This window comes from Pimephales promelas, chromosome 22 (genome assembly GCF_988280905.1).
Source record: "Pimephales promelas chromosome 22, fPimPro1.hap1.1, whole genome shotgun sequence".
NCBI classification, from domain to species: Eukaryota; Metazoa; Chordata; class Actinopteri; order Cypriniformes; family Leuciscidae; genus Pimephales; species Pimephales promelas.
In genome coordinates, this window is record NC_142790.1 from 29641222 (window position 1) to 29668699 (window position 27478).

A 27478-nucleotide genomic window follows, 5' to 3' on the forward strand; every position below is an offset into this window, starting at 1 on the left:
AGTCGCGAATCGGATCACTCACTCGCGGCACTTTCCCTCAGATCTTTCTTGTTATTTTTTTTTGCGGGTTCCAGTCGCAAATGTTACGAAACGACCTGCAGAAATTATTCGAAATAAAAGTGTTTATTAAAAATCAACAGAAATATACTCGAGTAAAGTATAAACATCGCTAAAGGTAGGCTAAAGTAACGATTCAAGGCAGGTGTGCAGATGTAAATGTCTGATATCATAACAACTAACGTTAATAATAATAATACTTACTTTATATATTATTTATACTGTGGCGTTGATTATTAAAATACAGTCATAGCTGAAAGCAAGCAGTGACTTTTAGTGCGTTGCTATGGAGTCGCTAGTGGGGCCTGCTAGGCTATTTCGCGCCACGGCTTTTAATGTTGTTGTGATAAGTTATTTACTAGAATATCTGTAGGATTATTTCACCCTGTTTTCGTCCAGCAGATAAAATAGTCTCATAGCGAAACTTTCCTTAACAAAGTTTGAGGCGAAAATAGGTTAAACCGAAATGACCCCTCGCATGAACACATGGTACATTCCAGCGGGACCCCCTCCTCCCCCTTTTAAACTCATGGTACATTCCAGTGGAATACAATGCAGCGGGACTGAATGAAAGAGGCTAAAGTTTGAATGAGAGAGAGAGAGAGAGGGGAGCAGAACCAATGTACATCTAAACAAAACTCTGATGATTTCAGTTCGATATAATAGTTTATTAGTTGAGTTATTTTAGATAAAATGAAGATGAAGATGCTGTGTCCGTTGGCTGTGGTTTTCGCATCACTGATCTGCGGTCAGGCTCAGCAGAGAGGTGAGCTCAACAATACCAGTTTACATTCATCTACAGATAAAACTGAGTAAATAACAATGCTGAAAACATACGATTTTAGATTTGAGCATAGACCAATTTATACTGCTGCTCGAATGTGTTCAGATTTAGTATTAATGTCCTTTAAAATATTTTACTTTTTGGTGAAATGGTAAAATGATGGTAATACCGTGAAATTTCCAGAATAGATGTGCAAAACAGTATTTCCATCGTACATGTCCATGAAATGCTGGTAAAGCTATAGTATTGTTTGGTTAGTGGTAGTAAAGGTTACAGGGGTCGTGACTCGTGAGTGTTTTACTTGTGTTATAGATATGTGAACGTGGTTACTGATGAATTAAATGGGCTTAAGTGTTAATAGTTGTATTAGTAGCAAAAGCCAGCACTTAATTATACAGTGTGTTGCATATATATTACACTTATTTACCATTGTAATAACATTAGATCATGCATGGATGCACCGATATGACAATTTTGGCCGATACCGATAACCGATAATTCTTTATATTTGAAAGCCGATAACCGATATATTGGCCGATAAATCTAAATTGAAATTTTTAGACAATATTTGAGAGCCTGATTATAAAAAAACTCTCCTCATTAAAAGTTAAGATACAAACACAATTATGATGTTCTTATTTTAATATTGTGTAGCCGATATGACAGACTTGCGCTGCACATTTTGCACTTTAACTGGATAAAAAGTGATTTCAATCATATTTCAAGCAATTTAAAAGCATCATGTTGAACAGTGCACATCTAAAGTGCCTCAGCTGAAGGAAATAATACATTAGTCATCAGCTTTTAGATATCGGCTAAATGTTCTTGTTGGGGTGATAACGATAACATTAAAAATGATCATGTGATCAAACGATACCGATAATGTGGCCGATATATCGTGCATCCCTAATAATTATGTATCTAATCATCAACCAAACCCTATAGTACTGTAAGTAGTTAATTAATATTACACAGTACTTAAATATAATTACACTGTAATGAAACCTCCACTGATTACATTAGTAACACACATTCAGTGTTCAGCTGTTCCTTGATGAACGTTTGCATTAGTTTGGCATGGTCACGTTAACGAGATCTCTCGCCCGCAGGTTTGTCTAACACGTCGAGGTCAGGAAGCCACTAATGAAGTTTATCTGTGAGCCGTATAGCAGCGAGTGTCTGCTTACACCTCAGTCCTGTGAACCATTACGACTGCATGTGTGTGTGTGTGTTCTTTGTGCTAATGTATGGGTCACATGAGACTTCTGTCCCGGTCCATTAACGGCTAATCCTGGGGGTTTTCGTCCTAGTGAGCGCGTTAGTCAACTGGTCATGAAAGCCTCTCAGTGGGACTTTACTCTCATGAATAACATGTGGCCATTTGTGTAATTTAAACTTTAATAGACTTCTAGTTCCAGAGGTGATGTGTGTCTGTGTAGATTGTATTGCTTTTTATTTTAGGTTTATGTATTTCAGTATAACTCAACTAAAAAAATTAGTAGTTTTATAGTTTTTCCGTTAACTATAATAACCTTGGTTTGCAACATCTTATCAAAGACAATAGAAATGAAGGTCTTTTGATTTTGCCTTTATTTATAGTAAGTAAACATAATTTAATATCGGCTAACAATATGTTTTTAGTTTTATTCTAAGTGTTTATGGTGTAAAAAGCCACCATTTTGTGTTATGTCTGAAGAAAATATGTTGGTTTTGATCATTAATAATCTTTGTATGAATCGTTTTGTCTTTTGGTAAAATATTTAAAATCAAAACTTAATGATGTATTTTATTTATCATCAGGATACTTACAGTTTGAATAAGTTTGAACCAAAACAAATTTTGAGAACAACTGATACATTTGGCTGTTTTTTCTTTTTAAAAAGTTTTGTATCATTTGTTTCCAGAATCATTTGTTCAAACATTTAGAAATGTACCATATCTATTGTGTCTGCATCTGATGTGTTTATCTGCTCGGATCGCTCTGCAAGTGTGAGATGTCTAATCAGTCGGCCTTTCGCGCTGAATTGACTGAATCACATTGTGAGGCTCTTATCAGTCGCATCTGATTACAGTCTCTGTTCTCATGCAAATCTGTCCCGGAGCTCTTCTCCCAGACGCTGGGATTCGCAGTCTCTGCTGATCTCGTCACCAATGCATGACTTCAATGCTTTCTTCTAGACATGATTCAGGAGATCAGCTCTTTCTGCCACTTTAAATATTCCCAGATCTAATCTTGCTTTCCAAACACGGCCGAAAGTTGAGCTTTAGGAGTCGTTTGAGTCTGTGGTGTCGTTTAAACTCACACCAAACGAGCCGCCGACGACGGGCTGAGATGCTTGAAAAGCAATTATCCTGTCGTCTTCTTCAGCTAAAATAATTCCTCTGAAGCGTACGGAGAAATCTGAGCCCTGTGTGGAGCTCACTTCACTTCAAAAACTCACTTCATTTTGATTTTTATCCCCAGAAAACAACACATACTCTCTTAAAGGATTAGTTCACTTTTAAAAGAACTTTAGCTGATAATTTACTCACCCCCATGTCATCCAAGATGTCCATGTCTTTCTTTCCTCAGTCGAAAAGAAATTAAGGTTTTTGATGAAAACATTCCAGGATTTTTCTCCATATAATGGACTTCAATGGGGTCCAAACGTTCCAAGGTCCAAAAGACAGTTTCAGTGCAGCTTTAAATGTCTTTAAACGACACCAGACGATGAATAAGGGTCTTATCATGCGAAACGATCGCTTATTTCAAAACTTAGTCCAAAAATGTAACTTTTCTAAGGACAAATGCTAGCCTTCCTCTATTTTGTGAGGCGCGTTTGTAACGTCACGTAATACGTAATTACGTTCAAAAGGTCACGGGCGACGTAGCCGGAAGTACAGAATCAAAATCGTCCGACATCGTTGTTTTACCTTTTAATTATTTTTTTGTAAACGCCGTTTGAGTTAGTTTTCACGTTCAACCTATGCGTTCAACTTGTAAACACTGACTCTGTACTTCCGGCTACGTCGCCCGTGACCTTTTGAATGTAATTACGTATTACGTGACGTTGCAAACGCGCCTCACAGAATAGATCAAGGCTAGCATTTGTCCTTAGAAAAGTTACATTTTTGGAATAAGCGATCGTTTCGCATGATAAGACCCTTATTCATCGTCTGGTGTCGTTTAAAGACATTTGAAGCTGCATCTGAAACTGTTATTAACTGTCTTTTGGACCTTGAACCGTCTGGTTCCCATTGAAGTCCATTATATGGAGAAAAATCCTGGAATGTTTCCATCAAAAAACTTAATTTCTTTTCGACTGAGGAAAGAAAGACATGGACATCTTGGATGACACGGGGGTGAGTAAATTATCAGCTAAAGTTTTTTCAAAAGTGAACTACTCCTTTAAGGCATGTCACTCATCTAGCAAATGCATCTTGATTTAAGAATTTTTAGATATTTGTACTGGAAACAAGACAGAAATACTGAGTAAGTAAAGCATTGTTTGCTGTGTGATGTGATCGTTGAGTTGTGTACAGCAGATGTTGAGGAGTTATCAGCAGACAGATGTGTTTTGGCTCTCAGTGTGTGTGTGTCACATGCAAACACAGGCCAGATGTGCCGTAATGACTTCAGTCGTCAGCGTCTCTTTATCTGCCGAGTGTTTGAAGTGTGTGTGTGTTCAGCACCACTGGGGTCCATTCAAAACCACGACTCCCCCGAGACACACACCGTCTGCCGGGGACTCAACACACACCAGCTGATATCAGCGTCAATGAGATCGTTTGGTGATCCACAGAAATGACCAGCACTGAAGGCCCTAAACCCTTAGCTACGGTTAGCTACAGTTAGCTACGGTTAGCTACGGTCACATCAGTGTACTGTAAAACACCGCCTCGAGGGCTTGTTGCCGGTATAAACCAGTGATTATACACTATATCTTCATCTTCTTGATCTTCCCTCTCATTGAACTCTTTGCTGTCAGGAATGATCGGTCAGCAGAGGATGATGGTTATCTCCTCATGAGAATTGACTGCTTTTGTCTAGTGTCCAGAATGTAGTTATTTGTGTCATGAATGGCGGCACACAGACACGTGGGCAGATGATTGGTCGAGAACGGGAAGGTTGAGCAGTTCTGAGCAATTATTAAAAAGCTCTATGATGTTTTTTCCTCATCTTCATCTCTTCAGTGTGTGATCATGGAAAGCTCCAGTTCTCCTCTATATCAGTGTCAGTGTTTCTGAACTCCTGAAACGCCTCCACTGTAGTCTTGAGTTTGAACACGTCACAATATTCCTCATTATAATAATTAATGTGTAGAATAAAGGGGCGGGGCCTGGTTGAGTTAGTTAGTAGTGTGTAAAACTGGCGGTTATGGAAAGGGGCGGGGCATTCCCCAAACACACTCAAACAACACACTGCTCCAGCCGACCAATCAGAGCACAGTGTGCTTTCAGGAGGAGGGGCTTCATAGAGACAGGAAGTAAACAGAGCGTTACTGACAGACTGGGAAGAGAGGAGCCGCAACAATGGAGAATATGAGGAGAATAATCAACATTCAAGCAGGAAAACCTGTTCTAGGAGAGCCTGAAACACATCAAGACTTTGAGTGCATTATAGTTTCTCTTTAAACATTTTCCATTTGTCATTCCAGGTCTGTTTCCTGCTATCCTGAACCTCGCCAGCAATGCGGAGATCTCCACCAACGCGACCTGTGGCGAACCCCTTCCCGAGATGTACTGTAAACTAGTGGAGCACGTTCCCGGAAGACGAATCCGTAACCCTCAGTGTCGGCTGTGTGACGCTAACAGCCAGAATCCCAAAGGTACAGAATCCCAAAGGCTAAACCAGATCAATCAGTAACACTTTACACTCACAGTCCCTTTAGTTTATGCATGAGCTAACAATAAGTAACAAAGAGTAATACATTTGTTGGAGTGTTTATTAATCTTTGTTAAAGGGACAGTTCACCCTTACTCTCTTTCATCCTAGGTGTATATGACTTTCTTCTTTTAGACGAATACAATCAGAGTTATATTAAAAAAATGTCCTGGCTCTTCCAAGCTTTATAATGGCAGTGAATCTGTTTTGAAATTCGTATAAGTGCATCTGTCCATCATAAAAGTGCATCTGTCCGTCATAAAAGTGCATTTATCCATCATAAAAGTGCATCTATCCATCATAAAAGTGCATCTATTCATCATAAAAGTGCATCTATCCATCTTAAAAGTGCATCTGTCCGTCATAAAAGTGCATCTATTCATCATAAAAGTGCATCTATTCATCATAAAAGTGCATCTATCATCATAAAAGTGCATCTATCCATCATAAAAGTGCATCTATCCATCATAAAAGTGCATCTGTCCGTCATAAAAGTGCATCTATTCATCATAAAAGTGCATCTGTCCATCATAAAAGTTCATCTATCCATCATAAAAGTGCATCTGTCCACCATAAAAGTGCATAAAAGTGCATCTGTCCATCATAAAAGTGCATCTATCCATCATAAAAGTGCATCTGTCCATCATAAAAGTGCATCTGTCCATCATAAAAGTGCATAAAAGTGCATCTGTCCATCATAAAAGCGCATCTATCCATTATAAAAGTGCATCTATCCATCATAAAAGTGCATCCGTCCATCATAAAAGTGCATCTGTCCATCATATAAGTGCATCTGTCCATCATAAAAGCGCATCTATCCATCATAAAAGTGCATCTGTCCATCATAAAAGTGCATCCGTCCATCATAAAAGTGCATCTGTCCATCATAAAAGTGCATCTACCCATCATAAAAGTGCATCTGTCCATCATAAAAGTGCATCTATCCATCATAAAAGTGCATCTATCCATCATAAAAGTGCATCTATCCATCATAAAAGTGCATCTGTCCATCATAAAAGTGCATCCGTCCATCATAAAAGTGCATCTGTCCATCATAAAAGTGCATCTGTCCATCATAAAAGTGCATCTATCCATCATAAAAGTGCATCTATCCATCATAAAAGTGCATCTGTCCATCATAAAAGTGCATCTGTCCATCATAAAAGTGCATCTATCCATCATAAAAGTGCATCTGTCCATCATAAAAGTGCATCTGTCCATCATAAAAGTGCATAAAAGTGCATCTGTCCATCATAAAAGCGCATCTATCCATTATAAAAGTGCATCTATCCATCATAAAAGTGCATCCGTCCATCATAAAAGTGCATCTGTCCATCATATAAGTGCATCTGTCCATCATAAAAGCGCATCTATCCATCATAAAAGTGCATCTATCCATCATAAAAGTGCATCTGTCCATCATAAAAGTGCATCCGTCCATCATAAAAGTGCATCTGTCCATCATAAAAGTGCATCTACCCATCATAAAAGTGCATCTGTCCATCATAAAAGTGCATCTATCCATCATAAAAGTGCATCTATCCATCATAAAAGTGCATCTATCCATCATAAAAGTGCATCTGTCCATCATAAAAGTGCATCCGTCCATCATAAAAGTGCATCTGTCCATCATAAAAGTGCATCTATCCATCATAAAAGTGCATCTATCCATCATAAAAGTGCATCTATCCATCATAAAAGTGCATCTGTCCATCATAAAAGTGCATCTATCCATCATAAAAGTGCATCTATCCATCATAAAAGTGCATCTGTCCATCATAAAAGTGCATCTATCCATCATAAAAGTGCATCTGTCCATCATAAAAGTGCATCTATCCATCATAAAAGTGCATCTATCCATCATAAAAGTGCATCTGTCCATCATAAAAGTGCATCTGTCCATCATAAAAGTGCATCTATCCATCATAAAAGTGCATCTGTCCATCATAAAAGTGCATCTGTCCATCATAAAAGTGCATCTATCATCACAAAAGTGCTTCATTGGCTATTATTCGTTAGTGAACAATCGCTTTAATGTGCCGGGACTAGTTAACTCATGGTGTTTATGTAGTCTTGCACATCCGTGGTGTTTTTTCCTGTTAACCGTAGATCATGTTTATTTCTGTCCACACAGAGCAACATCCCATCACGAACGCCATCGACGGCACTAACCAGTGGTGGCAGAGCCCGAGCATCAAGAACGGGCGTCAGTTCCACTGGGTCACCATCACCCTGGACTTACGACAGGTACACGAGGAAAATAAAATCAAATTTACTCTTCATGCATTTCACCGTCACAGTTTTACTCGTGTAACATTTGCCGTTTTGATTTGGGAGAGATTTTTTTAAGAAACAAAGTAAAATGAAGCTGTTTTTACACCCCTCCTCCCTCAGAGTAGATCAGCCATTACGTTGTGTGTGTGTGTGTGTGTGTGAATGGAGGAGTAGTTGTGGTGTTGTGAAGCGGTTCCAGGCCCCCAGGGGCCGTCGAACACAAGAGTGTTTGTCTAGAGAGGTCGAGAGACACACTAATCCCAAAACTAGAAACAATCCGCAACATTCCAGCGCTGATAATACTCACAACTATCCCATGCAACCCAGAAACCGGGATCTGACACACACATTCCAGCCACAATACCAGTTATGAATGTGATTATGATGGATCTTGTGTTCATGTCTGGTTGACGATCACCCGTTGATCTGATTGGTCACAAGGTGGTTTGTGACGTCAGAAACACCAAAGCGTGTTTTTGAGACTGTCTTTGGTTCACTGCAGATTTAAGGAGGAAATACTCAGCAATGCTGTCCACTTATCAACGCACACATGGTGTGTGTGTTACAGCGGATTAAAAACACCACATACACACATAAACAACATTAAACACTTTAACTTTAAATGATTGAATTATTAACACTCGCTCAGCACTGCAAAAACCTCTTCCTCAGTGTTTCTGACTCAATCATGTAAATATTCTTATATCGAGACGAATGACTGAAGACACCAAGACTTGATTACCGAAACAGGATTGGAATGACGTGAGAAAAATAAACTCGTTATTGGGAGATATTTGCTCTTATTTTATGCATACATTTCCCATCATTTCGCTTCTCCAGTAAGTGTGTCTCGGTTTGACAATGTTCAGGAATTTGTGCTGAAAACTCTTCTCACAGAAATCTGAATCACCACACGCTTCCCCGTCGGAAAAACACCAAAGAGTCCTGTGATGTGGTTCAGTGGAAGCAGACGAGTGTGTGTGTGTGTGTGTGTGTGTGTGTGTGTGTTTTTCTCTTCGTCTGCAATGAGGATGAGTCAGGCCTTTGTCTGCGTTCAGTGAGGCCATGGGGGAGGGGCGCGACACACACACACTCAGACACTCACTCACTCTCTCTCTCTCTCACACACACACACACATACACACACACACACCTGAGGGGACGGGTGGGTCCAGGTGAGCTTTAAAGCTTTACAGCCACCATTTGGTGGTCATTCATTAGATGAAAGGAAGAATTTTGACAAAAAAAGAAGTTAAAGGAGTAGAATTAACATCTACTCGCACGTCCTCCATGATGTCAGGAACAGAAATGAAGGATTAGAAATCAGGATTGATCTCCATATAGTGTCTTCAATGGGGTCCAACGGGTCGACGATCAGATGTGAGTTTCAGTGCAGCTTTAAAGTCTCGTCACGATCCAGCCGAGGAATAAGAGTCTGATCTAGACAAACCAATCTGACCTTTGACCCGTTGGACCACATTGAAGTCTATATGGAGAAACCACAAAAACCTTCATTTCTGGCCTCTGTGGAAATGCAGAAATGACTGTGTTCAAACAGGTTTCCTGATCATTCTTTATCGCCTGTGATTGGTCAGTTAAACAGATAGCCCCGCCCTAAACTCACGTCATTGGTTGAGGCAGAAGTCGAGTCGCGATGCTCAAACTGGGCGAGTTTATGTTCGTAATAAATGATTTTGCAAAGGTCAGAGTTCAGAGATGTTTACGTTTCTCTGACTCGCAACACAAAGCAAACGCCAGCACACGTTTGATCGAGCAGCAGTGTTTACGACGTCTTCACAGCTGTGTGTGTGTGTGTGTGATTAAGAGAGTGTGTCCAACACAGCTGTTGAAGATCCTCCAGAGGTGTTTGGACAGCAGACCGTGTGTGTGTGTGTGTGTGTGTGTTTACGGTCTGATAGTGACACTGCCTGGGGGGCCAAACGTCTCCTTGGCTGGTGTTTGTTTGGCCAGATTGTGTTTCGCTGAAGACGAGACGGCAGTGTGTGAATCTGCTGGGATTTATCCAGTTTTGTGAGATTTTACTAATAAGTTCAAGATTCCAGTCGCCTTGTTAACACGAGGAAGTCTTTACTTCAAAATCAAAAAAGATAGTTTGATAAAACTTGATCCAGATTGTTGATAAAAATTAGAGCCAGACCGATATATCGGCCAATATTAGACATTTTCTAAAATATCGGTATCGGCAGTTATAATGGCCGATAAATTAATATTTCAAAAATAAAGATAAAAAAGGGACGAATCACACTTGAACCATGTCATGAGTGTTGGAGTTGTATAGTTTGTCCACCAGAGGGCGCTCTACACCGTCCCTGTTGGCAACACTCGTGTATAACGCACCACATCCTGATCCAGCCAGAGTCGGGCAGAGAACCAGTTATGCATTATCATTTTATCATTTCAGTTATGCATTTTTTTTTTTTTGAAGGGTATTACTGAATATATATATTTTTTACTGATTTCTTAAGTTGTCAAATTGATATATTCCATGTCACTTTTGTCTTTATTCTTCTTTATTTATGTTTATTTTATGTTTTTTGTGGTTATGTTTATTATGGTTCCCATGAGTGTAAAACAAATTCCCCTTTGGGGCAATAAAGGTTTCATTCATATTTTAGTTAAAACTCATAATTAACTACAAATAACTAACGTTAGGGAAATCTGTCAATATTTTGTCGCGCGTTTCTGAAAAAAAAAAAAAAATACTAATACTATCGGCCGATATATCGGAATATCGGATTTTAAAACCAACAAATATTTGTATCGTTATCGGCCTTCAAAATCCTTTATCGGTCGGGCTCTAATAAAAATAGCAATGAAAACAAAAAAGTGCACAATAATGTTTGGTTATCTACATGTTCTTCTGCTGTCGGCCTTGAGTTTGTTCCAGACAACACAGTGTGTTTACATCTTCAGGAAACACTGATTATTGTGTCTAACGTGAAGGTCAGTGAAACTCAACCAGTGAAAAACACTCTCTCTGTACACTCACTCACAGGTACATTCATTATACATGTTGTCTTCGAGCAGTTGTTGTTTCCCCTAGCAACCATCCCATAATTCTACAGTGAGCAGCCTGTGATTATCATCCCCGCTGAATGAAAGTGGGTAATCACCCTGTAATCCGTGATATCCGGCGTCTTCACAAGCGTTTTATTCTCAAATCTCATGAACGATCAAATGCAGAGACGCTCGAACGCTGTCATTACAGTCGACGAGAGGAAGACGCGCGCTGGTGTTTGTCTTCGTCTTTACATTGCTAAGCATCCAGTAAACACACACACACACACACATACAAGCTCTCCCTGAGTCTCTCCGTAAAGCTGCTGTTACTCCTGATCCTGGATCAGGCAGATCCGCCTGTGCTGTTATTGCCAGAGTCTCTGAAGCTCGTGTGAAGGCCCCGCCCTCTTCTGAACAGAGGCGGAGCTAAAGCTCATTTGCATTTAAAGGGACACACACACATATAATAAATGATCTTGTATTTTGAGCTGATATTTCACACACACACACATTCTGGGACGCGAGAGAGTTTTACATCTGGTGAAATGAGGCATAATGTCACCTTGCTCTTCCTCCCGCAGGTCTTCCAGGTCGCCTACGTCATCATCAAGGCGGCGAACTCCCCGCGACCCGGGAACTGGGTTCTGGAGCGCTCTCTGGACGGGCGGGACTTCCAGCCGTGGCAATACTACGCCATCAGCGACACCGAGTGTCTGACCCGCTACAACGTCACGCCGCGCCTCGGCCCGCCCACGTACAAGAGGGACGACGAGGTCATCTGCACATCTTATTACTCGCGACTGGTGCCGCTGGAGCACGGAGAGGTGAGTGTGTGTGTGTGTTTTACACATTTACTAAACGAGTAAAATAAAGCCTTTCCCCAGATGCGTGTGTGTCTGAGTGTGTGTGGTCTCTCCACAGATCCACACGTCTCTGATTAACGGGCGTCCCAGCGCTGACGATCTGACCCCAGAACTGCTGGACTTCACCTCGGCTCGGTTCATTCGCCTGCGCCTGCAGAGGATCCGGACGCTCAACGCCGACCTCATGACCCTCAGCTACCGCGACCCCCGAGACGTCGACCCCATCGTCACGCGCCGGGTTTGATACTCGTTTATACACTCTTAGTGTTTTTTTTAGGTGGACAGATTACAGTTTTTTTCCAGTTGCTAACACACTAAAATGACACGCACAGCACAATTCTTTAAACGGACACACAGAGAGCAAAACTTCTTCTCAAGTTTCCAAAAGTCTAAACACATTTTCTGCTTTACACACATTTTGCATTTCAAATGCCACTTTTTTAAATGCACTGAACACAGTTCTCTGGATAAGACACAACAATCTGACATAAAGTCACATGTTTGCCTTTTCAAAACACTACCATTCAAAATGACACTAAAGAGCTGATTGGCCGATTACATGTGCCATCTGGCCATTGTTAACACTTCAATCAGGATGTAAGCACTATAAAAACTATAGAACTATAAAAAATTATTTTTCTTGCCACTTTTTTTTTTACTGTAATATATTTTCTGGAAGTTTCTTTTTCAGTTTACTGTTTTTTGTAAGTATTTTTTTTCCAGTCTGCTGTGCATACGTTGCACTGACCTGTTTACTGTAGTGAAAAAATACATTACTGTAAAATGAAGTTTCAACAGCATGTGTGTGTCTGCAAATATTTCTGTGCATGTGAACAATCTGATGCATATTTGAGTATTATGGCAAAGCATACTAAAGATAGGAGTGCTTTTCATTATGCCCAACAGTGTGGAGTTGTTTAGGCACAAATCTGGTAATATGAATGAAGTGTGTGCCAGTTCATGCAAAAGTTTGATTTTGAGAATGCTTCAGTGCTTCATTTTGCAGGATATATGAGGTATTTTGTGGTTTTGTGAATTGTGTTAAGTATTTTGATAAAACCAGACTAGTTTGCAAAATTGTGTGTTAGCAATTGGAAAAAAACTGTAATACAGTATTATCTGCATTTGGTGGGATTCAGATCAGAGATATCTCTATGAGGACTCTGGTAGGTGTGTGTTCATGCAGTAACAACTGTGTCTCATCTGGTTTTCAGTATTATTACTCCATCAAGGACGTCTCGGTGGGCGGGATGTGCATCTGTTATGGCCACGCCCAGAGCTGCCCATGGGACCCCGTTACCAAGGTAACTGACAACAAACTCCACCCCCTTGAGGAGGAAGCTGTCAATCAAATGATAGTGTGAACTTTGGCTCCGCCTCTCTGAAGTCACTGATTGCAGTTTACACCTTTACAATAAGGTCATTTGTGGGTGTTGAGTGTGTGTGTGTGTGTGTGTGTGTGTGTGTGTGTGTGTGTGTACATGTTTATATTACATTGCGGAGACCAGCCAGCGGTTCCCCACGAGGGAAATAGGTTAATAAACACACTAAATTATATATTTTTTGAAAATTTAAAAATTTAAAAAAGTTTTCTGTGATGGGTAGGTTTAGGGGTCGGTTAGTGTGTGTGTGTGTGTGTGTGTGGTCTTTCTGTTGGTCTCAGTGTTTACTGTGGCGTCTCACTTTAGCCTTTCTCTGTCCCTCTGCTGTTTGTTATGCGTGTCTCACTCTCTTTTCTCTCATGTTTCCATAGAAACTGAAGTGTGTGTGTGAGCACAACACTTGTGGTGAGAGCTGTAATGAGTGTTGCCCTGGATACCATCAGGAGCCGTGGCAACCAGGAACGCTTTCTAAAGGAAACACATGCGAGAGTAAGACAATAACTAACGTCACCTATCTGACATACAGTATTTCGTGAGATTCACTCAAACACAAACCTTCGTTTATAAGCGATCGCGCCCCTCCCGATCTGTGTGTTTTCTCTCTCGTTGATCAGAGTGTAATTGTCACAACAAGGCCGACGACTGTTTCTACAACCAGACGGTGGCGGATCTGAGGCTGAGCTTGAACACGCAGGGCCGGTTTGCGGGTGGAGGAGTGTGTGTGAACTGCTCCCAGAACACAGCGGGAGTGAACTGCCAAACCTGTGCCGACGGATACTACAGACCACACCAGGTGTGTGTGTGAGTGTGGTGGGTGTATGTGTGTGATTCAGTGAGTGAGTGAGTGAGTGAGTGAGTGAGTCAGTGAGTGAGTCAGTGAGTGAGTGAGTGAGTCAGTGAGTGAGTGAGTCAGTGAGTGAGTGAGTCAGTGAGTGAGTGAGTCAGTGAGTGAGTGAGTGAGTGAGTGAGTCAGTGAGTGAGTCAGTGAGTGAGTGAGTGAGTCAGTGAGTGAGTGAGTCAGTGAGTGAGTGAGTCAGTCAGTGAGTGAGTCAGTCAGTGAGTGAGTCAGTGAGTGAGTGAGTCAGTGAGTGAGTGAGTTAGTCAGTGAATGAGTCAGTGAGTGAGTAAGTCAGTGAGTGAGTGAGTGAGTGAGTCAGTGAGTGAGTGAGTCAGTGAGTCAGTGAGTCAGTGAGTGAGTCAGTGAGTGAGTGAGTTAGTCAGTGAATGAGTCAGTGAGTGAGTGAGTGAGTAAGTCAGTGAGTGAGTGAGTGAGTCAGTGAGTGAGTGAGTCAGTGAGTGAGTGAGTCAGTCAGTAAGTGAGTCAGTGAGTGAGTGAGTGAGTCAGTGAGTCAGTGAGTGAGTGAGTGAGTCAGTGAGTGAGTGAGTTAGTCAGTCAGTAAGTGAGTCAGTGAGTGAGCCAGTGAGTGAGTGAGTGAGTTAGTCAGTCAGTAAGTGAGTCAGTGATTGAGTGAGTGAGTCAGTGAGTGAGTGAGTCAGTCAGTCAGTCAGTGAGTGAGTCAGTGAGTCAGTGAGTGAGTGAGTCAGTGAGTGAGTGAGTCAGTGAGTGAGTGAGTGAGTGAGTCAGTGAGTGAGTGTTATCTGTGTTATCCATTAGAGCTCCAGAAGAGATTCTGAAAGTCTGTGAATGTTAAACCCTTTGACGTGTGTGTGTTTCAGGTGTCTCCGTACTCCGACAGCCCGTGTGTTGAGTGTGAGTGTGACGCGAGAGGTTCAGCGACCCCCGTGTGCATCAGAGACGATGATCACGCGAACCTCGACACAGGTGAAACATCTTCAGTTTGCCATGAAATATCTCTGAATCACAATCTCTCGGGCGTGTCTGAGCTGCTGGTGTGTGTCGTGTAGGTCTGTCTGCAGGTCAGTGTGTGTGTAAGGAGGGTTTTGCGGGCGAGAAGTGTGACCGCTGTGCGTTCGGCTTCAGAGATTTCCCACAATGCACTCGCTGCGAGTGTAACCTGGATGGAAGCCACAACAGCGACCCCTGCAGGGAGTGTGTGTGCAAGGTACCGCTACACACACACATACACACACATCAAATATGATACTCAACAAAATGTCACTTTTTTAAATATAATGATTTTGTATTATTTCATATGTCAGGCTTTATATTGTTTTATCGAATTACACTTGCGTAACCCCCCCCCCCCCCCCTCTCTCTCTCTCTGCAGGATAACGTGATGGGCTCGAACTGTGATCTGTGTAAACAGGGTTACTATAACCTGCAGGCCAGTAATCCCGAGGGCTGCACCGAGTGTTTCTGCTTCGGCGTGTCAGACGTGTGCGAGAGCTCGACCTGGTTCACCAGCTCGGTATGTTTAACATCACACCAAAAACAACAAAACTACATCATCGTAACAGCTTGACTGAGGTAAAGACTTAGAACTAATCTGAGGGCTTAAACAGGGTAAAATAAACTAAACAAGAAACAGGTGTGCAAAGCAATCAGTAACCATAGCAACTAATGAGGGTATGATCAGTGGGGAAATTGTGAAAAACAGAAGCAGTTACAGAACACAGGGAAACAATGAAATACAAAATATAAAATCCCATAAAACAGAACATGAATCATTCACTCACACTGTCGGTTTAAATAATTCATTCAAATTAATTAAACATTTGTAAATAGACGGCAGCAAATGACGGCCTCGACTCGACTGTGGTTTGAAACAGAGCTTGTGTTGTTGATTGTCAGGTGGTTCACCGAGACGCGCTCCTCCTTCGGTCTCCTCAGAGCTCCAGCATCTTCACATCTCAGATCTCAGACGAGAACATGATCGTGTCCAACGGCTCGGTGTCCGCAGGCGTCCCGTCGCTGTGGTCGTGGGCCGCGCCGGAGCCGTTCCTCAACAACAAGGTGACTCTCTCTCTCCCTCTCCTCTGTGTGTGTGTGTGTGTGTGTGTGTGTGTTTCTCGCTGGCCTGTCATATCACTCACTCTCATTAACACATGTACAGCTAATTAGCTTACACTCGTCCACAGCGTCTGTCCGCAGGGGATTCATGAAATTAAAACATCTAATAATAGCATTCATTTCCATCAGCTCCGATCTCCATTAAACATGATGGATATTAACACTGTTATTTTTACTAATTTTAATACACTTATTGTTTGCACTTGACATAGCATTTTAAAGTCCCCCTGTAGTCCATAATTTTATCCCTTAAAACTCATCTTTGATCACCAAAATGACATAATATCTTATATATATATAATATAATATCTTGAGTGTAACTCGACACCCTTGCCTCATTTAGTATGCGCGGTTCTATGAATATGCAAATGAGCCCCGCCCCCACTCACTCAGAGATCCACTGGTTGTCGATCACACGTTGATCTGATTGGTTACAAGGTGGTTTGTGACGTCAGAAACACCAAAGTGTGTTTTTGAGACTGTCTTTGGTTCACTGCAGTTTTAAGGAGGAAATACTCAGCAATGCTGTCCACTTATCAACGCACACATGGTGTGTGTGTTGAAGCGGATTAAACACACCACATACACACATAAACAACATTAAACGCACCACAGGGGAATAGTAATATTGTCAACTTATCTAAGATCGAATACTGTCAGATGAGAGCTAAACTTGAGCTAAATAATCTTCCTCATTTCTCTGTACAGCTGACGTCGTACGGCGGCTTCTTGAACTACAGCGTTGCGTACGACACATCTGAGGAGAACGTGGTCAAAACGCTGAGCTCAGATTTCAGTGTAATAATTGAGGTAAGATGATGTGTACAGTATATATCAGATGTATAATTGTTTATTCTCCTCCCTCCCCAGCTCCTCCTGTCTCAGGCGGGATTTGGCTTCCTGAATCCCCTTTGAATCAGACTAAATTCTCCAATTGTGTTGTACATTAAAATCTTGAATTAAAGGAGTAGTTCACTTTTAAAAAAACGTTTGCTGATAATTTACGCACCTCCGTGTCATCCAAGATGTCCATGTCTTTCTTTCTTCAGTAGAAAAGAAATTAAGGTTTTTAATGAAAACATTCCAGGATTTTTCTCCATATAATGGACTTCAATGGGAACCAAACGGTTCAAGGTCCAAAAGACAGTTTCAGTGCAAACTGTTCAAAAGCTTTAAACAATTCCAGACGATGAATAAGGGTCTTATCAAGTGAAACGATCGCTCATTTAATAAATAAATAACAAAGTTTAAGTTTTATAAGCACAAATTCTCGCCTTGCTCTGTTCTGTGATGCGCGTTCGTGACTCTCCTGTTCGAACTCGTTCATCAAAATGAACGAATCTTTTTTCGAGTCATTTGGTTCATTCAACGAACGAAATGAACGAGTTGACTCTTGAAAAGGTTTGTTCATTTTGATGAACAAGTTCGAACAGGAGGGCCACGAACGGGCATCACAGAACAGAGCAAGGCGAGCATTTGTGCTTATAAAACTTAAACTTTGTTTTTTTTTTATTAAATGAGCGATCGTTTCACTTGATAAGACCCTTATTCATCGCCTGAAATCGTTTAAAGCCCTTTGAACAGTTTGTAGTTTGCACTGAAACTGTCTTTTGGACCTTGAACCGTTTGGTTCCCATTGAAGTCCATTATATGGAGAAAAATACTGGAATGTTTTCATCAAAAACCTTAATTTCTTTTCGACTGAAGAAAGAAAGACATGGACATCTTGGATGACATGGGGGCGAGTAAATTATCAGCAAATGTTTTTAAAAGTGAACTACTCCTTTAATGAAATCTGCAATAGATTCATGTTGGTTCAGTTAACCCTGAGGCTGCCCAGAACAGAACCAGACCCCCAATCCTAACTATATGCTAATGGTCAGTCGTATTTAACGATAGTGGTCCTGACAGAAATGTGAACGCAGCAGTAGCGCGTGTGATGAGTGTGTGTGTGTGTGTGTCAGGGTAACGGGCGAACGCTGAGACAGACGCCGTCCTCTCGCCTGCTTCTGAACGCTCACACCGAGCAGCTGGTCTCGATGCGCATTCTCCCGCACGCGTTCACCGACGCCCACAGCGGCAGGAGCGTTCAGCGGGACGAGCTAATGACGCTGCTAGCGGATGTCGCCGCGCTACGGGTTCAAGCTCAGCTGGAGGCTAGCGCTGAGGGAACGCTACGGTCAGAACACAAACAAGACGAAATTAACCTAATTAATGAATGAATTCATTAAAAAGTATATATTTATTTTGTATGTTATATTTATTTTATATTTTTATATTTATTATTTATATAAATATATATAAAGTATATATTTATTTTGTATTTTATATTTATTTATTTATACATAAACACATATACATACTTTTGTTAGATGTAATTAATTGCAATTATACTATATACAGATATATATATATATTAGTTAGTAATTTTAGTGCTCACTATAAGTTATTTCAGTTTAGTTTATTTCCGAGACAACATTTCTAGAGTTTTTCTGTAGAGTTTTTCAAGTGATATTATTTTATCTTTATTATTTTATTATTATGTATATATAGGCCCTGTCAAATCGATTAATTGCATCTAACAAAACTATGTATATATGTGTGTATGTGTTTATATAAATACACACATTTATATTTGTAAACTTTTTACGTTTGTGATTCATCACGATTAATTGATTTGACAGTGCTTATATATAAATATATATTAGGGCTGTGCAAAAATTAATTGCGATTAATCTCATCCAAAAAAAAAGTCTGTGTTTACAATACATAATATATTTGTGTGTGCTGTATATAATTATTTTGTATATATAAATACACACACATGCATGTATAAATTTAAGAAAATGTGTTATTCATATATAAAATATTAATATTTATATAATATAGATTATGTATTTATATATATATACAGAATTTAAGCGCAAATAATTCTTAAATATATACATGCATGGATAGGTATTTATATATACAAAATAATTATACACAACACACACAAATATATTATGTAAACACAGACTTTTATTTTGGATGCGATTAATCGCAATACATTTTTGCACAGCCCTAATATATATATATATAAAATTCTAAAATCAAAATTCTAAAATGCACATTTGTGTGTGTGTCTGTGTGTGTGTGTATGTCATGAATCGGCCTGTCTAATATTTTGCTTCTTGTGTAATTGAATGGTTTACTCTGAACATGTGTGTGTGTGTGTGTGGTGCGCAGGTTGAGTGGCGTGTCTCTAGGAGTTGCGGACACACACTCCGGTCCGGCTAAACTCCCTCTGGATGTGGAGCAGTGCGAGTGTCCGTGGGGATATTCAGGATCTTCCTGCGAGGTGACGAACACACATGCGTTACACATGAGCTGAACATGCACATATACACCAGTTTCTCACAGCAGTGTGTGTGTGTGTGTGTGTGTGTGTGTCCAGTACTGTATTCCCGGGTTTTATCGGGTCGGTGGGATTCTGTTCGGAGGAAACTGTCTTCAGTGTGAGTGTAACGATCACGCCAGCGAGTGCGACATCAACGGAGAGTGTCTGGTAGGTGTTTTATATAAAGTGTTTTATTTATTAGGGTTAGGGTTAGCCGCGCCCGACTGTAACGGTGCCGGTGTGTGTGTGTGTGTGGTGTTCTCAGGACTGCAAACACAACACCCGCGGGCCGCACTGCGACCTCTGCGATCCGGGCTTCTATGGAGACGCCAGTGAGGGAACGCCAGACGACTGCCGGAGATGCTCCTGTCCACTCACACTGGAGTCTAACAAGTGAGTGTGTGTGTGTGTGTGTGTGTGTGTGTGTGCCGGAGATGCTCCTGTCAACTCACACTGTGGTCTTAACAAGTGTGTGTGTGTGCCAGAGATGCTCCTGCCCACTGACTCTGGCGTCTAACTATGTTAGTGACTGTGTGTGTGTGTGTGTGTGTGTGTGAGTGAGTGACTGTGCCGAATCCGCCCGGATCCTTCCCGAGGGAGGGGGGCTTTTGTGTGTCTGGATGTCTGAGCGTTTCTCACAGTAACACAAACTGTGTCTTTATTCATGATCACACACTTACAATGAAAGTGGCTTTAACACTCTGAGTTAGCATTAGCACACGGAAGAGATGTTCACAAGTCATTTTTTGGAAGCTCAAGTCAAGTCTCAAGTCTTAAATTATTAGGCATTGCCTAATTAAATATGTGCGAATTTGCATATATATATATTAAAAAAAAACGAAGTCTCAGGAGCCTATTAGATAAAGCCAGGTTTAAAATATTTTTTTCATTGTGTTCACATACAGTAATAGATAAGGTTGGGTATCGTTTGAATTTGAACAATTCTGATTCCGATTCCGATTCCTTGTTTCGATTCCGGTTCCTAACGATTCTTGATTCTGATTCTTTTAAGAGGCAGGGTCAAAAAAGTTTAGCTAACCTTGCTAACCAACGGTCTTTCTGAAGGAAATACTCCTTCTGTCACAAATTTTGCATTTTGCCGAGATTTCGTTATTTTTAGAAAAGTGAAGCCACACTTTGGACCGCCGACGTAAGCTACTCATGTTCGACTCGCGCGGTTATGCCAACACTTCCGGTAGACGCTTCTTCGTTGGTGTTGTTCAGCGGTTTCTTCTTCCGCTCGGCGGACTGTGAATATCGAAACTAGGAATCGAATTTTTAACTTTTGAACGATTCCGGGAAAAACGAAAAGTTAGTCCCGGTTCCAATCGATACTCGATTCTCGATACCCAACCCTAGTAATAGACGGGAGAAAATAGATATTTATGGGTATCTACTTTTGTTATCCTGTCATCAGATAGCCTTAAATAGATTTTCGCCATGTTTTTAGAAAAACAATGTTATATAAATCAAGCTAGGAATAATATATTTACAAATCCATCTGTAATAGTGTTCATAATAAAACTAGGTACAAGACTGGACAGTTTGGTGTATTAGGTTTGGTATATACTGTAGGTGCAACTGAAGTGGAGATTTCAGAATTGGAGTTTGAGAGAAAAGTCATTTGAGAAAACGCAAAACGGATTTCCATCAGGCCAATGAGATTGCTCATTTAGAGTTAAATCCCCCTTTTACTTTCGCGATTGGTTGCTGATTAAAAGGAAATGACCATATTTGGATCCGACAACATTGAACTGGAGAGAGAGCGAGAGAGAGCGCTTTCTAGCGATGTCTGTGATGACGGTGCAGATCGGGATGATTTACAATACCAACTTTTGTTGAATTTATGAGAAATCTACAGACGCAAAGTCAATGGAGACGGTTGGATTGTTTCCCCCGCTGTGGGCGTGGCCTAAATACGCTCTGTCTCATGCACAGTATGACAAAGGGCGGGGGACATGCAGCTAATCATACGCTTCCCCAACATATGCGCCAATAAAAGAAAATAGAAATAGATTAAAATTAATTTAGATTTAAAAAGCAATAATTGCATGAAAACAGGTTGTTGACGAGTCTTTTGGGTCGAGTCACGAGTGTTTGTGTGACTCAAGTGCGACTCGAGTCCCCATCTCGGCTACACTTCATGTGGTGATTAGATAGTTTTAGTGATAAATGTGTATTAGTGTATTGAGTGGATGTTTAGTTGTGATTGTAAACTGTGGTAATTGTGTGTGTAAATAGATTCCGTATGTAATGAAATCTAGATTCTGTTGAATATCCTGTAATATCTTGCAGTTTCAGCCCCACGTGTGTGCTTCAGCGTCCCGGAGAGGTCGTGTGTGATCAGTGTCCGCTGGGATACGCCGGACACAAGTGTGAGAGGTACGAGACCCCTGATATTCCTCACGGTTAAACACTTCAGGGTCTGAGAGAATGTTTCACACACACACACTTCTCTCTCATGGTCAGGTGTGCGGACGGTTACTACGGCGACCCGACGGTCCCGGGCCAGCGCTGCTCGGTGTGTGAGTGCAACGGGAACGTGGACCGGTCTGAAGCGGGCCACTGCGACGGGCTCACGGGCGAGTGTGTGAAGTGTGTGTTCAACACGGCGGGCCGGCACTGCGAGCGCTGCCAGGACGGGTTCTACGGGGACGCCGTCACACACAAAAACTGCCAGGGTGAGACGCTCGTTTGTTCAATATCTTGTGTGTGTGAGTGTGAGTGAGCTTATTTGTTCATTTATAATCAGTGTGCAATGGATTATGAGCATGCACACTGAAAAAGCTAATGCACGACTTATGAGTAATTATTAGGGCTGTGCAAAAATTAATTGCGATTAATCGCATCCAAAATAAAAGTCTGTGTTTACATAATATTATTAATTATTTTGTATATATAAATACCTATGCATGCATGTATATATTTAAGAATTATTTGCGCTTAAATTCTGTATATATATAAATACATAATCTATATTATACAAATATAAATATTTTATATATGAATAACACATTTTCTTAAATATATACATGCATGTGTGTTTATTAATACAAAATAATTATATACAGCACACACAAATATATTATATAAACACAGACTTTTATTTTGGATGCGATTAATCGCAATTAATTTTTGCACAGCCCTAGTAATTATAAACATAATATAAATGCAAATGCAAATTTATTGATTGATTGATTGATTTACTTTATTAATCCCCGGGGGGAAATTTATATGTCCCAGCAGCACAAAAATACAATAAAAATAACAACATACACAACAACAACAAGTCTTGTACTCAAATATCAATTTTTCAAAGCATTATGACTATGATTATATATATGACCATCATCTTATATAGCACTGATTGTAAAATCTAATTGCAGTTGGAAAACAAGATTTTCTAAAACGCTTTTTGTAACAACGTGGATTAATTAATCTTGAGCTGTGGAGCTGTTTATAAAATAGTAATACTTCCTTATAAATTAGTATAAAAGGAGCTGTAATTCATCATAATGGTCTTTATAGAAAGTGTTACCAAAATGTTTTTTAACCACTGAAGCTCTAGTGACGCCCAGTGGACAAACACGGTACTGATCGTCAGTTTTACTGTAGTGTGTGTGTCTGAAATCGCGTTCTCTCTCTGTATGTGTGTGTGTAGCCTGCGGTTGCTATGGTAACGGGTCTCTGTCCGCCGTCTGTAACGTCATCACGGGTCAGTGTGAGTGTAAAGCCAACGTCGTCGGACAAACGTGTGACCGCTGTCAGGTACGTCTGCTGTGTTTTTGATTATTTATTTACCATAATGTTTCATTGCTTCATTCGCTCATGAACGAGCAGAGTTTCACACTGCAAAAATAATTTCTTGCTCAGTATTTTTGTCTTGTTTCCAGTCCAAACATCAAATAATTCTTAAATCAAGATGCATTTACTTTTACATTTACTAAAATGCCATAAGATATCATTGTCTTGTTTTCTATTTTTTTAATTTGTATTTATTTCCCCAGAAAATAAAACAATAATATCTTACTTTTAAGATATTTATTTATTATTTATTTACAAGTCTTTGTTTTATTTACAAATTTATTTAAAATTTACAAATGTATTTATTTATTAAATATTTATTTATTTACAAATCTCATTGATTTATGTGTGAGTAAATGCATCTCGATTTAAGAATTATTTGATATTTGGACTGGAAACAACACAGAAATACTGATTAAGAAAAGCATTTTTGCAGTGTGATGATTGGCAGCTGTTCATATAATGTGTGTGTGTGTGTGTGTGTGTTTCAGGCTGGTTATTATGGTATTAACAGTGGCGATGGCTGCAGACTGTGTGAATGTAACCAATCGGGCTCTGTGTCTGGGTCATGTGACGAGGAGGGGCGGTGCCGATGCATCACTGGAGTGACAGGTGACAAATGTGATCGATGTCAGCGCGGATATTACAACTTTAGAGAGAACGGATGCACACGTAAGAACTCACATTATTCTCATTGATTTATGTGTGTGTGTGTGTGTGTGTGTGTTTTGCAGTGTGATGGGCTCATGTAATCTCGGCTGTTTTGTGTCTCTAGCGTGTGACTGCGCACACACACACGGGAACTGTAACGCAGAGACGGGCGAGTGTATCTGCCCTCCACACACACACGGGCCGAAGTGTGAAGAGTGTGAGGAAGGTCACTGGGGTCACGACGGCGTGTCCGGCTGTAAGGTGCGACACATCACTCCCCAACTGACGATAACGCCGCGGTATTGTGATAAGCGTTTAATACGGTATGTGTGTGTGTGTGTGTGCAGGCGTGTGACTGCAGTCCTGTCGGCTCGAACTCGTCTCAGTGTGATCTGCTGTCGGCTCAGTGTCGCTGCAACACACACTTCTCCGGCCTCAAGTGTGACCGCTGCGCTTTGGGCTTCAGAAACTTCCCAGAATGCACCGCCTGCGACTGCGACCCGGCCGGCACGCGCGAGGAGTTCTGCGACGGCTCGCTGGGAGTGTGTGGGTGTGAGGATCACGGACAGTGTTCCTGCAAGGTGACGATAGCGCCGTATCCATACACTGTTAGAAGTTTTTAATATTTAATATGTTTTAAATGCAATTAATACGGTATTAGAGCACACTGTGCTCTGATTGGTCGGCTGGAGCAGTGTGTTGTGATTGGTCGAGCACTTCGAGTGTGTTTGGGAAATGCCCCGCCCCTTTCCATAACCGCCAGTTTAACACACTCCTAACTAACTCAACCAGGCCCCGCCCCTTTATTCTACACATTAATTATTATAATGAGGAATATTATGACGTGTTCAAACTCAAGACTACAATGGAGGCGTTTCAGGAGTTCAGACACACTGACACTGATATAGAGGAGAACTGGAGCTTTCCATGATCACACACGTGGAGTAACTCTTGATAACTGTGTGTTCAGGAGAATGTGGGCGGCAGGGGATGTGACGAGTGCAAGAGCGGGACGTTCGGTCTGACGGCGGAGAACCCGTCCGGCTGCAGTCCGTGCTTCTGCTTCGGGGTGTCCAGTGTGTGTGAGGAGCTGAGCGGCCTGATCCGAGTGCCGGTGAGTAGGGACCACACACACACACACACACACATCTTCATGAATCCTGCATGTATTTAACTAGGGCTGGGTATTGACACAAATTTCACAATTCGATTCGATTTCGATTCACAAGCGATTCAATTCGACTTGATTCAATATTGATTATTTTGGATATCAGTTCCAATAAATGGCAAATTTTCTCAAGGAAATCAAATCTCTGAACTAATGCTGTAAACTATGGGAGTCTAGTTGGGCTTCATTAGCCTAATATGAAGGTAATAATCAACTGTTTTGTAGCTATACAAACACTTTTATTTATTTTTGTAATAAGAAGATTATATGAAATATAAACATTTAAATGGTGGCTGTCATAAAAACTTTCCAGATTTATTCATATGCATTAAATATTGAAGAACATTAAGATTATAATGCATATGTAATATGGTGTATATATTTAGCAGAATGCTCCTCTCTGGAGTTATTTTTTCTAGCTGACTAACGAGTTTATGTGGGTTTTCTGAGGTAAATATGACGATGACATTGATTACAAGCTGTTTAACTGACGTCTTTCCACGGTTGAAACGCTGATTGAGCGAATCAATGTGACATGATCCGGATTTGGATAAGTTGTACTGTATCTTTAACACACTTTCAGATGCTCATTCATGTTTATTTGGCGCTGTGACTGGTATTATTGAGCCGGAAGAGAGATCAGCGCTGCTGCTTCTCCAGAGCGATCTCACGCCACAGCGACAAAACGCTATTTATGTTTTTGAATTTCTAAAGAAAATGGACGTAATTTGAAAATTGAGACTTTGTTTCATATCAATAGTAACAAACGACAAAGATTATTGTGATTTTTTGGATGCGCGCAGCCGCTATACAATGTCCCATTCATTCAAATGAAACAGGATGACTAATCGATTCTTGAGATTTAAGAATCGATATCGGTTTGTAAAAATGAGAATCGATTAATATCGAGAAATCAATATTTATTACCCAGCCCTATATTTAACCCATTGCTCTGTCTGTGTGTGTGTGTGTGTTTTAGGTGGCGCTGGGTCCTGCCCCGCCGTTGCTGCGTGTCGTGTCTCAGAGTGACCAGCAGGGGACGCTGGAGGGCGTTTATTACTCGCAGGAGGAGATGCTGTTGGACGCGGCTCACCTGCACAGTCTGTCTGTGCTCACCGGACCCTTCTACTGGAGACTGCCGCCCAAATACCACGGTAACAAGGTACAAACCCCGCCCAAATACCACGGTAACAAGGTACAAACAGAGAACGTCTAATTGAAGAGAATTGGCACTGGCTGGTTACTGGCTGCAGTAACGCGTCTCTGTCCATGCGGGGGCGCTCACGGTCGAGTGCAGAATGAATGGGAGTCAATGGGGTTTCACCCCCAGAAATCCACTTTTCTCAGAATGTAATTTTTTGTCAAGTAATTTGAAAGTTGCATTCAAAAGGGAGGGCTTAAGAAAATACACTCAGCTGAAAATTGCATTTTTAAGTTCACTTATCTGTTCTAAAAATGTGATGACGTCACACAATAGCAGAATGCTAGCGTGTCCCGGCCAACAACATCGAAAGGACATAAGTACTCGTTCATTCAACTTTTGGCCTATAATCTATATTGAACTTGCGGAATCAACAATAAAATCGATGTTGATTTAACGACAAGCAGGTGAAAGAGACACATTTAGCCGTTTAGCCCCATAGACTCCCATTCATTCTGCACTCGCTCATGATCACCTCCAGTGGAATTCTAATGGAACTGCAACCAGGATGATACACAACGGGGCTAATAGGAAGTGCCAAGGCTGTACAAACCCCGCCCAAATACCACGGTAACAAAGTACAAACCCCACGGATTCTTTGCATACCATCTATGCAATATATGTGTTACAGTATTTCTTAATCTTTTTAAAAAATAAAACAGTTTATTGTTAGTTTATGTTAGTTAACAGGTCTTAATAATGCATTAGTAAATGTTGAAATGAACTGGGATTAAAGTCAGCTGAGTGTGTGTGTGTGTCCTCGTGTCTCGCAGCTGCTGTCGTACGGAGGAAGACTCTCCTTCACCATCGCCTTCTTCGCTCTCGATGGCGTCGGGCTGGCCAATCACGAGCCTCAGGTTCTGATGAGGGGCGGACACCTGCGCAAGCTAGTCATCTACACCGACGCTCCCGCGCCGCAGAACGGCGTCCGCACCGAACAGGAAGTTCCTCTGACCGAGGTGAGTCTGATCACATGACTTCTGTGTCGTAAAGCCCAGGGTGGAAAACTCTTGAAAACGGCCATTTTTATGAAGCAGAACTTGAATTATTGAAAGGAAAATATTTATGGGAATTTTGATTTTGATGAAATAATCTTTT

At 41.0% G+C, this 27478-nt stretch overlaps 1 protein-coding gene across 1 annotated transcript in view; it reads left to right on the forward strand.

The window, feature by feature from the left end:
• Positions 1–622: 622 nt before the first annotated feature.
• Positions 623–27478, forward strand: part of lama1 (laminin, alpha 1) — a 50936-nt gene continuing 24080 nt past the window's right edge. The window contains exons 1-26 of the mRNA XM_039656325.2: positions 623–823; positions 5479–5649; positions 7840–7952; positions 11582–11824; positions 11922–12101; positions 13078–13167; positions 13617–13734; positions 13860–14038; positions 14923–15028; positions 15112–15269; positions 15435–15575; positions 15959–16120; positions 16886–16987; positions 18142–18356; positions 19406–19517; positions 19614–19724; positions 19822–19949; positions 21852–21938; positions 22026–22237; positions 23218–23324; positions 23852–24032; positions 24136–24272; positions 24359–24592; positions 24982–25125; positions 26159–26341; positions 27154–27339. Of these exons, the coding sequence (XP_039512259.2) occupies positions 751–823; positions 5479–5649; positions 7840–7952; positions 11582–11824; positions 11922–12101; positions 13078–13167; positions 13617–13734; positions 13860–14038; positions 14923–15028; positions 15112–15269; positions 15435–15575; positions 15959–16120; positions 16886–16987; positions 18142–18356; positions 19406–19517; positions 19614–19724; positions 19822–19949; positions 21852–21938; positions 22026–22237; positions 23218–23324; positions 23852–24032; positions 24136–24272; positions 24359–24592; positions 24982–25125; positions 26159–26341; positions 27154–27339 (3873 nt within the window). The 5' untranslated portion in view covers positions 623–750. The remainder of the gene's footprint in view (positions 824–5478; positions 5650–7839; positions 7953–11581; positions 11825–11921; positions 12102–13077; positions 13168–13616; positions 13735–13859; positions 14039–14922; positions 15029–15111; positions 15270–15434; positions 15576–15958; positions 16121–16885; positions 16988–18141; positions 18357–19405; positions 19518–19613; positions 19725–19821; positions 19950–21851; positions 21939–22025; positions 22238–23217; positions 23325–23851; positions 24033–24135; positions 24273–24358; positions 24593–24981; positions 25126–26158; positions 26342–27153; positions 27340–27478) is intronic.